General features: G+C 34.4%; 1 protein-coding gene across 1 annotated transcript in view; it reads right to left on the bottom strand.

The window, feature by feature from the left end:
- The window catches only part of LOC131856900 (uncharacterized), a 30990-nt gene extending 17373 nt beyond the window's left edge, over window positions 1-13617 (bottom strand). Inside the window, exons 1-3 of the mRNA XM_059208857.1 lie at window positions 13544-13617; window positions 12055-13449; window positions 10721-11968 (exon numbers count right to left, since the gene is read on the bottom strand). Of these exons, the coding sequence (XP_059064840.1) occupies window positions 10721-11968; window positions 12055-13449; window positions 13544-13617 (2717 nt within the window). The remainder of the gene's footprint in view (window positions 1-10720; window positions 11969-12054; window positions 13450-13543) is intronic.
- Window positions 13618-13916: the final 299 nt, after the last annotated feature.

Genomic DNA, 13916 nt, shown 5'->3' with positions numbered 1-13916 from the left:
TCTAGAAGCATAGAATCATAAATGATTATGTGGAAGTTAATCGTAAATGAAAATTATGTTACTGCAATGTAAGGGTTTATATGAATGGTGATGTCCATAGTCAAAGGTTGGTTAAAGGAAATAGGAACATTTGGGCTTGGTGTATAAAATGAATCTAAGTGAAAAGGGAAATAGATGTGCATTGAAAGATAGAATCTCATGTTAAATGAAAGATTAAGTAGATTGCATATCATGAGTTTTAGGTATTGCTATGATGTATCTATATGTGTATAATGATTAAAATTATGTGGTTGATCTAGAAGAAAGTAAATGCTTATTGCTTATGTAGGTAGATTAAGTAATGGCATTGAGATACCCTAGGGAGTTAGTAGTAATGATTTAATATATTCCGCTTGCGTAATTGTTTGAATAGCTCGAGTGATCTACTCTATGCTCATACTACTTAAATGTTGTTGTGTGTTCACTGCATTGCTTATGAGATGTTATGTGTTGTATTGTAAAAAAAAAAAAAATTAAATTAGTATGTATTTAGCTATATTTCTCTGGGGTATTTTGGCGGGCATTACAAGAATTGTAAACATGGATTGATAACTTTCAATCCTGACCCTTGATAGGATCATCCAATCTTGACCATCCATTGCCCTATTTTCTCCTATAAATAGAGCCCTCATCCCTCATTCTTAGAATCCAAGTCTTTAGCGTCATACTTATACTCATTTTTAGCAAAGCATTTAATCTCTCTTTGGAATAGAAATAAATCTAATAATCATTTTAGAAGCATTTCTATCATCTTAGTTAAATCATATAAACTAGTATATCATGTTAGGATAGTATTTTACTAATCTTGTCATCTTATCACCACTAGTTTAGCTTCTTTGTTAGAATCATGCATAGATAGGATGCATTCATACTAAGATTGATCAAAAGCATCCCTCATTCTCATGATTGTCATCTCTATGTCACTTTTCTCAGTGATTTGAGAGAGAAAAGCATTGGCTTGAGGGGTCTTGTGAGATAGAGAACAATGGAACACCCCTTGGGAAGTTGAGCTATTCCACATAGCTCCATAACTTGCACCAAGTGTCCCATTGGTGTGTGGGCAAGTCTTTGAATATTTTTTATAATTTCCATTTCATTGCATCGCTTTTCCCGCATACAAAAAGGTTTTCACAAGGAATTGCCTAGGACTTTTGTTGTTTCTCTCATGATTTATATGATCTTTTCTTTATTGGTGTTTAATGCTAGAGATTAGCTTTGTGTATAAAGTAGTTTATTAGAGGTCTATAAGGAAATGGATTCTAGACATTCATACTTCATCATTGTCTCTCTTCTAGTATTCCTTATGGTCATAAATCCTGAAAAAAAAAAACAAGATTTCAAAATTCTTATTATGAAAGAACTTGTTTAGAATTGGTAAGATTATATTAAAAAGGAAAATGGAAGGATTGTGAATTTACCAGCTATTAGTTTCTATAGAAAGGGAATAGTTGTTGCAATTGATTATATAAATCAACAATCCATTTAGTAGTCTCATGTGATCACTTACTACGATATACCTCTTGCTCTAATTCCTTAGGTTCATGTCCTAATGATTTTCACATACACATTGAGACTATTTCAGATATTTTTTCAAAAACTACAATAAATTTGTTGGCTTGGACTAAGGTCGAAATGAAATCTATAATCTTCGTTCAAGATTTTGAGTTCATCTAGATAATTTTTTTATTGTATTTGTAGATGTATAAAAATGACCATATTCCTAAATGAATATTTTAGGTTCATTTTTCTATTTGATTAAATCCAATTTAATTAAATTATCCACATTCTTCTATTTTATTAAATAAATTACTCAATTTATTTAAATAAAATTCACTATATCCATTTAATGAATAAATCATTCAATTAAATCCCCCTATCCACTTTTAATTAAATTCAAATTTAATTAAATAGTTATCCCAAATTGAATAAATCAAATTTATTTAATTTCTCCAAATACAATCAAATTGAATGAAAATCATTTAATTCAATTAAATCCTATTATCCCCCCCATCCACTTGCAAAATCCCAAACCCCTTCCTAATCCCTTCTAGAATCTTCTAATCGATTCTAATTAACCTAACCCTCCTCTAAAATTTGTCACATCCCTAAGCAAAGGGAGGTCACTTCTCAAAATGACCCAAAGTCTTGGATAACCATTGAAGGTTTTCAACCTTCAACCACCAAAACCCTTAAAGTCTTTGAAAACCATTGAAGGCTTCCAACCTTCAACCACTTAATCCCCAAAGTCTCCAATAACCATTGATGGTTATTTCAAACCCTCCCACATGGTTAAAACATTTGTTTTGACTCAACCTCTACCCAACCCAAGGGTCTCATCAGGTCATTAATGCTTTGACCATGATTATCTCTTAATCATTTGCACAAAGGTTTATCTTTGGATTAGATCCTAATTCATTGGGTAATCCTAATTTAGACTTGACCCTTAGCCTTTAGATAACCATGAGGTCTTCTCAGGCCTTTAATGCCTCCAACCTCTTCTCTCAACCCAATCCTATGTTGACACTTGTCACCATTTCATTGGTACAAATTGTGCACATGGATCCCCAACTTTCAAACCTGGCCCTTGATTAAACCTTTCAATCCTGACCATCCATTGCCCTGTTTATGCTATAAATAGAGCTCTCATTCCTCCATTAAAAACAATCATCTTTCAAATTTGTAGCATCACACTTATGCTCAAATTCTTTCAAGCTTTCATTTCATATATGCTCATCATTTAGCCTCTTTTAGATCAGGAATTAGACTAAATATGCATGCTTAGATTACTTTCTTTATCATTTTAGTTCAATCATAGACTAAATATAGTATGCTAGGATAGTATTCATACTAATCTTGTCATCTTATAGTTAGTTTATTGCATTTTAGCATCATACATAGCTTACAACACATCTCATACTAAAATCTAAAAAAAGCATCTCTTGTTCTCATATTTGCCATCCCTAAACCATTTTGCTCAGTGATCTGAGAGCAAAAACATTGGTTTGAGGGACATTGTGAGATAGAGAACCATGGGACCCTCCTTGGGAAGCTGAGTAACACTACGTTACTCCATAGCTTGCATCAAGAAGTCCTGTGTGTGTGTGTGGACTAGTATTCTAACATATTTTCACATATTAAGTTTTATTCGCCCACTTTTCCCACATACAGTATTCTTATTGAAAAGCTTTAAAAAATAGAGGTTATCTTTAATAAACCGTAGAAGCGAGTTTAGAAATAGATTCTTAATATCCCATTTCATAACCATGAATATCACAAAGGATATGAATGAATCTCCTTGTTTGTTCATGTGGTATGTAAAACATCAATAATAGTTTGGAATTATAATGCCCAACTAGCTCATGGATATACATATTCCAAAGTATTTGGACAACTATTTTTTAACCAAAGCTTTCTCATTTTTCTTGGATTATTCTCTACTAGGGTCTTCCTATTAGATCTAGATTGATCCATCTAGGAGCTCTTAATCCTTGCTATAATTTATATATAAATTACTAATAAAATCTCAAGCATCTTCTCTAGTTTTTTATATTATAGCTCAATTCCCTTAAATAATAAGACATGTGACTTCATTATTCCTTTCAAACCAAAGTCTTTTTCTTAGAATATAAGTATTTCAGGGGATTGGCTTGTATTTAGGTTAAATATACTTAGATTGTTAGGATTAAGGTGTCACTAACTTTGCAACTACTATGGATTTTTTAAGTGTCTACAACACTTTAGGAAGGTGTGTATGGATTCCTAGAATGTGATCGAAGAAATCATTTATAACTAAATTCTCTTATGATGCAAGACGAGTACTCTCCTACCTACAAATTGAAAACTACAAATAAAAAAAACAATACAAAGACAATCTGTCCAAATTTTCAACTAGTTTGCAACGAGTTTAATTATAAATATGACCTTCAATGGCCTCTCTCGCACTCAAAACTACTCTCAAGCTGATGTTTCTTGGATTTCACTCTCTCTACTTTGTAGCCACTTTTCTTTGGCCGATGCTTCAAAATATAAATATGCTTTGTTTATCGATTCATATGCTCCATCCCCTCGGATTCTCATATGTTTGTGCCTTTTCAATTGATTATTTTTATGCTGAGAGGCATCTACAATGACATCAAAATTTTCGTAAACAAAAATTCAATTTTGAAACAATTTGGCATGCAAATGATGGGTAAATGCATTAAATATGTCATCTTTTGGTTTTTGTGGAGGTGTTATTTTATTACTCCAAATAAAATAGAATCCTTGCCACTTGTCTCCAACTATATGAAACCATTACATTCAAATGATAGTGGAAGAGTGCCATAATATTAAAAAGGGAACAATCAATAAAATCGAGTAGCAATCCTCAGATTCCCTTCTATTATAAGATATCTCTCGGCTTAATTTACCTATATTTTTTAAATATATATAAATACTAGTTTATTATGTCGAGAGGCATCTACAATGACACCAAAATGTCCATAAACAAAAATCCATTTTAGAAACAATTTGACATGCAAATGACAAGTAAATGCATGAAATATGACATGTTTTAGCTTTTGTGGAGGTGTTATTTTATTACTCCAAATAAAATAGAATCCTCACCACTTATCTCTAGCTAGATTGGCAGATTTTTGCATGTAGGACTTGGTGTTTAGTATTTTAGAAGAACATTTATTTTACAGATGATTATTTTCTATTATAAGATCTCTCGCAACATATTTTACATATATTTTTTAAATATAATTATACTAGCTCTTTGCTGAGTCATTTTCCTCATACCATTTCATATCAAATTCCAATCCATGTCTTTGTTTTATGCCTGTACACTTTGTGAGAATCTTTGATACCAGGAGAAAATTGAGAGGGGGGGGGGGGGGGGGGGTGAATCGGTTTTCCACAAGTATAAGCAATTAATGCAGATTATAAACCATTTATCGAAGCACAATATAAATAACACAATGAAAGATAAAGCATGAAAGCACAGAACACATAACACCAATATTTTTGACGTGGAAAACCCGGTAAAGGGAAAAACCACGGTGGGAAACCCTATTTACAATCAAATAATACTTCTGCAGCAATATGTGAAATTATTACAATGATGATTGCACTTGCAATCAAGCCAACCGTCTAGAGCTCATTGCTCATCACAAAAAGATGTCTCAGAGACTTACATAAACATCAGACTACAATCTGGATAAAATGAACTGTGAAGATAGCATCTACTAATGCTTGATAGAGTTTTGGTTAAGCACAAATTTCTGCCCTACAACACCAAAACCTTCTCAAACCTTCGATGAATGATATATCTTGTTCGCACATAAACCTCTCTCTAATAATGCAGACATAACCATACCGACATCTAAATTACATGAATAAGTCACATAGCATGGACCTAATTCAAATTCCCAATCAATTATATCCCCCAGAAATTCCGCTAAGACCTATATCAACATGTTTCACCAACTGGTAGAAACCCTCAGTGCAATAACACAAAATAACCAACCGGATCCAAATAGGACCACCAAATCATCACACCAGCCAATGCGAAGCCACCAAAAAAATAGGACATGATCAAGAACGCCTTCAGCATGTTAGAAACCATTTCTATAAGCCAAACCAAAATCAGTTAACCAAATCATCGAATATCACCAACTGGTAAAGCCAACCAATACTAGGAAATACCAACCGATAATCCAGAACATAAGTGATAGCTTCTAGAGCACCAAATCATGAACCAACTAAATGTGACAAGCATATAATCGTCCTGAATAACCATCCAAAATTGAAACAACCAATCTGATCATACCGGGTCAAAATGAGGCCAAAACCAAGTCGAACCGGGATAGCAATAACCAACCGAGAAAGAACCATATACAACCGGAGCACAGTGTTGACATCAATGACAACACATAAACAATTTCTACATATTGCCAACACACTTGTCATGTTGCGGTTTCATACCTCATCTCCTTTGCTATAATTTCTTTCCTATCGATGTTTGCAATTCTTGATGGATATTCATTTGTTTGAGGAATTATTGTCAAACAGTTCATGTGCCACTCTATGCTACTAGATTTTGTATTTCGGTCAGAACATGTAACTTATCATAATATCAGACAAAAATCATCCTTTTACGGTGCTTTGATGACTTTAAATGCCATGTTTAAAGTTCCCATTTAGCGTAGCCAAGGAAGATGTGATAGAGTTTGTTAAATTTGGCTTTACACCGACCAACCTGATCAACAAATCCATTTTGTGCACATCCTGGAGGGTCGGCCTTAAATCACACACACTAAGAAAAATATCAAGTCTAGAGGATGTTAGTCAACTCTGATTGTTAACACTTTTAAGTCTAGAAGTGTATTCTTAGTGTGACAACATACATTAAGAAAAATATTATGCCTAAAAAATGTCAACCAACTCTAAGTATTTAACACTTTTAATCCTAGAAATATATGCTTAGTGTGTGTGATTTAAGCCATTTCATCCTAGAGTCATTGCAATCCAAGGGACGTTGTCTATTTGAAGCATTTTTCAAATAGTTCGCATACCTGATCTATGCTTAGACATCTATATACATGTTGACCAGGGCGATCACAACTTCAACATGTGACAAGGTTTATATCCCCTTTATGATTCGAAGGATGTTCATGTGCCTTGTGCGATCAAGTAGTTGCAACTCTAATCATCCTCATGACTAAATATGTATTTTAAACTTTCCCTTTCACTCTTTATAGTCACAGTCAAACTTCTACAAGATGAAAACGGGATGCCATCGACTACCAAATCAAACCAGAACTGAAAAATGAATAATAAAGTGTTTTTGGTTGGTGTTGATTGTAGGTTCTCTCAGGTGCTCCTGCACCATCTTAGAATATTGTTATAACTTGTCAAATGCACTCATAAGGAAGGTGGAGCACTATGGTGATGGTTGCATTTGACGTTGGATTCACTATTTATGCTATATTAAGAATCCACATCTCTTCATCAGTTCCCTTCCAACACAATTTTTTAATGGTCCCTTGAAATTATCAATTTACCATTTAACAACTTCTAAGATCTATAATCATTAGTTACAATAACATCCCATTTGTTTTTTTATCTTTCAATCTCTTCTCATCTTCCTTCCACTAAGAGGAATCTCCAAATCTAGAAGAAGAGAAGAAGGTATCAAACTAGGCTACTAAGGACACAAATGCTAAACTTGCATACTTTCAACATTTTGGATTCCTTGTACATCATATGTACATGAGATCAATTTATTTATATATATTTTGATTATATTAGTTTATTTTCCATGGGATAAATAGATCAATTAAAAGGTAGATATTTACATTACTCTAGATTAATAACCTTTAGCTACATTCTCGAAACTTGGTGTAGAAATTAAAATTATTAGATTAACTTTGTTTTAGTGAAAATCTCTCATGGACATGTCAATAAGACAAGCAATGTTGGTATTGTCACAGTGTGATGAATGAAATGTGGTGTTGTTTTTCTTGCTACCAAGGTTCAAACCCTTATTGAAGTGTTATTGTTGAGTGCTTACTTTGGATGAGGTCCCTCATTTGTGACCTCATTGATTCATAGCTCCAAATCAAAAGTGTTTACCCCTCCTTAAAAAAAAAAATAAGACAAGCAACAAAATTCAAACAAACAATCAAAAAAAGGCTAAGTGAAAACAGTCACACCCAAACAGTTCATGTAAGACCAAGCCTTAAATCATATAATTAAAGAGAGAAACAAGGAATAAGGAAACTAAATGACAAGAGCTAAAGCACTAAAAGGAGGTGGAGGATCATGGTCATTTGGGTTCTTCAAACATCAAGAATATGCCAAGCATCAACAAGAGGCTCCCATCTATAAATCACACCCTTTTTATTTTATTCTTTGGTGGGAAGATAAGTGTTATATAGGAGAAATAGCCAAAGAAAGAAGTGAAAATTTTCTATTATCTAGCCATCCAAGGACACCTTGTTCATAAGACTCAAAAGATTATAAAGACACTCAAGATGGTTGATCCCAACCACAAGAAAACCAATCCCGACCTCTTCTCAAAGGGGGTTGGGAAGCACGTGACTTAGAGTCAAGTTCACGATAGAAATTATGACTATGTCTAGGAGGAGGGAAGCAACCCCTACTAGATGTTAGAGGTTGTGAAGCTTTGGCAATATATATGAGGTATTGCCCAATGGTCCAAAAGACCTTAAAGGTCTGCCACTTTAAGTGAAACTTTATTTTCTTGCACCTGAATATGCAAAAGAACATTAGAACAAATCGTAACCTTAACATAAATAGAGAAATACATATGAATTTGACAACCAAGGAATAACATAGTTTTTACCTTTTCAAATGCTAAAAATAATTTTCACCTTCGAAAAATGCAAGTATGGGTGAACATAACATGAATTATGGGTTAATTGTCTAAAAGAACCATATCCTAAGAAAATTGCTTAAACTTATAAGGCCTAAAGAAGTCTTAAATCTGATAGGAAGCAATTTGAGCTTTGGGACAAATGCATAAAAGGTGATTGAGAATCTTTTGTTGGCCATAGAATGGACAAGGATTGACAACACGCAATTGAGTTAACTCAGTGTCGTTGTGGAGACCTTGGTATAGAATACACCAAGCAAGGTAGGCAAATTTGAGCTCAGATATTGCTTACCAAACAATATTAACTAACCAAACTTTTTTTTTGTATTTATTGTCAATTTTTTTTACAGTCTTATATAGATTAACAACCTCAATTTCAATATATCTCGACACTTCGTATCTAACATGTCTACTACTATTTAGTTAAATAAAGGAGCTTACTTGTGATGACTATTTGGCATCTATAGACACATTGTAATGGTTTAAATAGTTGTGAATTTTGTGTAGGCATCAAAAAAGTTACAAGATCAATTTTTGCCATCTCGTAATTAAGAAAAAAAAAATGGGATAGATATCAAGTAAATATGTTTGATTTCAGGAAAATTTCATGTTTAACTGTGTTTCAATCAAAGTGGTAATTTCAAGAAGAACAAACTCTTATAAAATCTTGTTACTTTCTTACTATGAGCATCACCTAGATACAAAAAAAATTCAAATAAATCATTTATAATCATAAATATAAATTTGTAAAAAAAACCACCATTCATAAAATATGTTGATAAATTTGACTCAAAACCCACATGAATGAATCTGGATACAAAATCTATTTCCTTTTATCTTTAATATCATTTTCCATGAGTTCAAAGACTAAAGAACCTCACTTTTATTACTTTCTTCTTATGAGCATCACCTAGATACGACAAAAATCAAATAAATTATTTAATCATAAACATAAATTCGTCAAAAACTACTATTTATAAAATATGTTGATAAATCTGACTCAAAACCCACATGATTGAATCTCGATACAAAATCTATTTCCTTTTATCTTTAATATCATTTTCCATGAACTGAAACTAAAGAACCTCACTTTGAATGTGGACAATGTTGTTGGTGTCCAAGGGGATTACAGATGTTTCCATCTTTGTTTGGTAGGGTTAGAAGTGGTCCTTGGTGAGTTTTCTTTTGTTATTCACATCTTTTTTGTCTTATTGCTTGTTAGTGCTCTTTACCAAACACATACTAGCTTAGTATGTAACCATTATGTCAACAAAGGAAATAAAATAATATACACTTCGAATTTAGTATTGTCAATGCGTGTGGATGAACAAAGAAAATAAAAATAATACACTTTGAATTTATTATAGTCAATGCGTGTACATGAACAAAGAAAATAAAATAATACAGACTTTCAATTTACTATTGTCAAAGCGTGTACATAGGTACACAGTCATTCAAACGGATTCTAAAACAATTCCTGACATGTGTGCGTACGCCGGCGACTAAGGCTACCGAGTACGGCCGCACGAGCCCGTTTCCCGGTCTTTTCCCGTGTTTCTATTCTCAACGACAAAAACACGTATAACAACTGTATGACATTTTCTGTGAGATATTTGCCCCCCCACCGCACTTATATATATTTTTTTAATTAAGAAAAAATAATAAAAAACAAAAAAATATATGAAATGGTCTGTTTTATAATAAAAAAATAAAAATGAAAACTTCAGCTATAGTGTTAGTAACTAGCAATTGCACTTTGGATACGCCGAATAAAAGATGGGAGTAAGAGAATAACATAAAAACTATTAAATGGTATAGAATAGGTCCTTTGCAATCAATGAGAAAAGTTTGCAATGTTAGATTTTTGTAGTATATATATAAATGAAAATTAGGTCAAATGGAAAAGCAATTTGAACCATGTAGAGATATTTCACTTTGAATGTCTCACGCTGTTACACAACACAATAGATATGTAAAATATTGTTTTGTAAAGAACAGTTCATTTGAAGCAAGTTTGTAACCGTGTAGAGGTCTTTCATTTGTCAGTAACAACAAGGCTTAGAATTTCTCATGCTGTTACAAAGCACAATAAATATGTTAAATATAGTTTTATAAAGCACAGTTCATATAAGGACAAACAGTATTCGGATTGAACAAATGGTGTACATGTATTGTTGTTTTGGTGTAAAGAAAATAACGGAAAATGAAGAAGATTCAATGTGATAAGGGGTTGAAGAGCAAAAACCTGGAGAAGTGTTTTCATTTGATAACGTTGTTAGTCGTTCCTCTTCTTCTTTTCACCGAGCAGCATATGGACTCTTTCGTATACGTGAATATCTTTGGAATGTGAATGGAGGGTGTATGCGAAGACTTGCAAGGTCACGGACCCTTGAAATTGCTGTGAATGTCAACCCTTGACGATCCGTATTGTCGATGTTGATTGTCGCTCTTTGAAGTGTCAGCCCTTGTGATTTGTGAATTGTTAAGGCCCATGCCATTTTTAGTGGTATTTGACGTTGAAGACCATGACTTATTGGAATAAGAGGGATATTTTTTGGGTTGTGTTGGTCCCAAACTGGGCCTATGTATTTTTTGAATTGAACAACAACAAATAAGGGGAGTTCAGGTGGTCTTTCACCACCATTATATACAATTTCTTTGACTTGTCCAAGTGCACCATTGACAAGTCCTGTTTCCACCCACAAGTTGGCAGATAACATAACTTCTTGGCCAATACATAAGAGGATCTTAGATTCAAGTTGTTCCTCATTAGGATTTGAGCATGTGATTCCCTTGAGTTGTTCTGCAGTAGATAGGGCAATAGGCTTTGCCAAAGACAGCAACATGCGTTTGTTATGTAATGATACCATTTCATTTGTTGCAAATAAGTGTGTGGATGATAAGAATAAAGATTGCTCTGCAGAGGAAAGTGTTGAATTTGCTCGAGACAGTAAAAGTTGCCAATCTGCAATAGTGGGTTCTGCATTTCGTAAATTGGAGAGAAGTGCACGAAAGGCAATTTGTGCAGGTTGATCTCCAATTTGACGAAATATTTTTTTCAATGTTATAATTGTTATGAAGCTACGCCATAGTGTCCCTCCATATGAAGTTGAAGCATACATAGGAATGTCTTTGACAGGTGGTAGTTGGCCCAAGTCACCAAAGAGAATGATTGAGCGTCCTCCAAATGGGAGCTGGTTATGGGCAGGGAATGCCTCACGTAACCTTATATCAATGCGTTGTATCAACCTTGGACCAATGAAGCTCATTTCATCAATTATAATGTAGCGAATGAAGTACATGCTTTCTTGGAAGCTTGCCAATGTTTGTCCTTGTAGAGGGTGCACTTCTTTGATTGGAATTCTTAGTGCTGAATGAATTGTTGATGCTTGTATATTGAATGCCGCAACTCCAGTTGGTGCAAGGAGCAATAATGGTGATTGGCCATTTGGTGCTGATCTTTTGAGTGCTGATTTTATGCTTGTTATGAGGTGTGACTTTCCTGTGCCTGCAGTTCCTTGAACAATCATTTTCAATGGTGCTTGCAAACTATTAGCATGTAGATGTGAAATAACTATATCATATGCCTTTTGTTGTTGTATACATAGGTTATTTTGGCTTTGTTGTTGGAGAACATGATGGGGCTGAAATGTTCGGCGATTGGAGTGTATGAAATTTGTAGCAATTTCTTTTTCTTGGGACTGAAGTGATGTACTCCCCAGTCATTCTTCAAGTCAATATCACGTTGGCCAAGCATATCAAGTTCATCCAGGTGAAGAGGAAGTCCTAGGTATGAAACTGACAGTACTTGCCATTCATTATGGATGTTTTCTGGCAGTTGTTCTGTGTCACTTGAAGGAGTGGTAGGATTAGATCTTTCATCGGCTTCTGTATATGTTCGACGTACATGCCATGGCTTGTACTTGTGCGAGAACCTTTCCCACAGTGCTTGAATTTCATCATCCGTTGAGCCGAAATCCATTTGAATGTTGCGGAATGGGTGGTACAATAAAAGTTCAGTCCAACAAAATGCTTGAAAACATTTTTCTTCCTTTGTAGGGATGGTTGTGAATCGTGGAGACACTCGAACTATGACTAGTGTGGCTCGCTCTTTCCATTGATCATGCTTTCTTGATGCGTTGAAGTACCATTTTTGAGTTACTTCGATAAGAGACATTCTCTCTGAATGTATTGGTCTTGCCATGTAAGATGCAATATAGTTTGGATATGTGGTTCTTTCTGTGGATGTGATTGGTACACGTTGGAAATTTTTTTGGTTCACATTTAAAGAAAAAAATGTTCGACTACAAAGGGAGAGTGGTCGCTTTAGCAGAAGGTGGCAACTTTCTTGGGCACCTATATCACGATCCACAAGGTTGTCAAGAAGCATTTTGCGAAAAGCATTAGGAGCTGGTTTATCAGACTCAAAGTTGGTTGATATTTGAGATAACATTGCATGGTATGTTTCTGATTTGTTTTCAGCTTTAGCAGCATATTTTGCAATATATTTGATCACAGCATCAATTGAGAGAACAGGTTGGCAATCTACATTGGCCCTCCATATTGAGAGTATAAATGGGTTGTGAAGATTTAGGCGGTCATCATTGCGAGCAGGGGTGTGCTTAGGTTGGCCATTATCATCATTAGAAAGAGACGACTTCTCTGTAATGTTCCAAGGGGCTTTATAACGACATTGAAGAGATGTCCCCTTCCTGCGAAGGCATGTTTGGATAGTACATTTTGTATGTCTTTGAACACGGTTGGCCAAATAACAATAGTCAATGAAAGGATCACTTGATACTATCATGCTTGTGTCCATCAAGCAAGGGTTGTCAACAATGGATCGGTGGAACATTTGATTTCTCAATGCATGACTTCGTGGGTTCCACGCGGAGACATATTTATCAATGTATGCAAGTGCATTTTGTACTAACTGAATGTCATTCCATTGTAATTTGCCAATGCCAGGTGCTTTTGGTAGCCAAATGAAACCATGGATGTGTGCGGAGCCTCTATGTTGCCATTCATACCTGGGAAAAGAGGTTTTTAGAAAAAAACAAAAAAACTAAAAGAAGGGTAAGAGCTGAAGGTAAAAGTAGTAGGTTGCAAGAATTATACTTATACCAATAGTCATTTGCACCAAGAAGTTTTTCCAACACTTCTTCACGAAATGCAGTAAATCTGTGATGCATGTACATTGCAGTAAGGTGTGGATTTTGAACTATATTTTGTAATCTCCACCTAGCAGTTGCATATGGATTTGTAGGTGTGGTGGTTGGCATGATATTATGCAAGTCTGGTCATTTTGTATCAGCAGCACTGAGTGTGAAAAATAGCGTTGGACAACCGATTTGGATGACCATGTCTATAAGTTCCCTTCTACGTTGATTCCAGAATGATTTAGTTCCATGAATTGACGAGCTAAAGTGCATTAGTTGATCTGCTAGTTTGTCATCAGGCAAGTCCTTTAATCTTTGTCGAAGGTCAAAAATTGTTA

Source organism: Cryptomeria japonica, chromosome 7 (assembly GCF_030272615.1).
Source record: "Cryptomeria japonica chromosome 7, Sugi_1.0, whole genome shotgun sequence".
Taxonomy (NCBI): Eukaryota; Viridiplantae; Streptophyta; class Pinopsida; order Cupressales; family Cupressaceae; genus Cryptomeria; species Cryptomeria japonica.
Note: the sequence above shows the minus strand (reverse complement) of the source record. Positions and strands in the feature narration are given on the sequence as shown.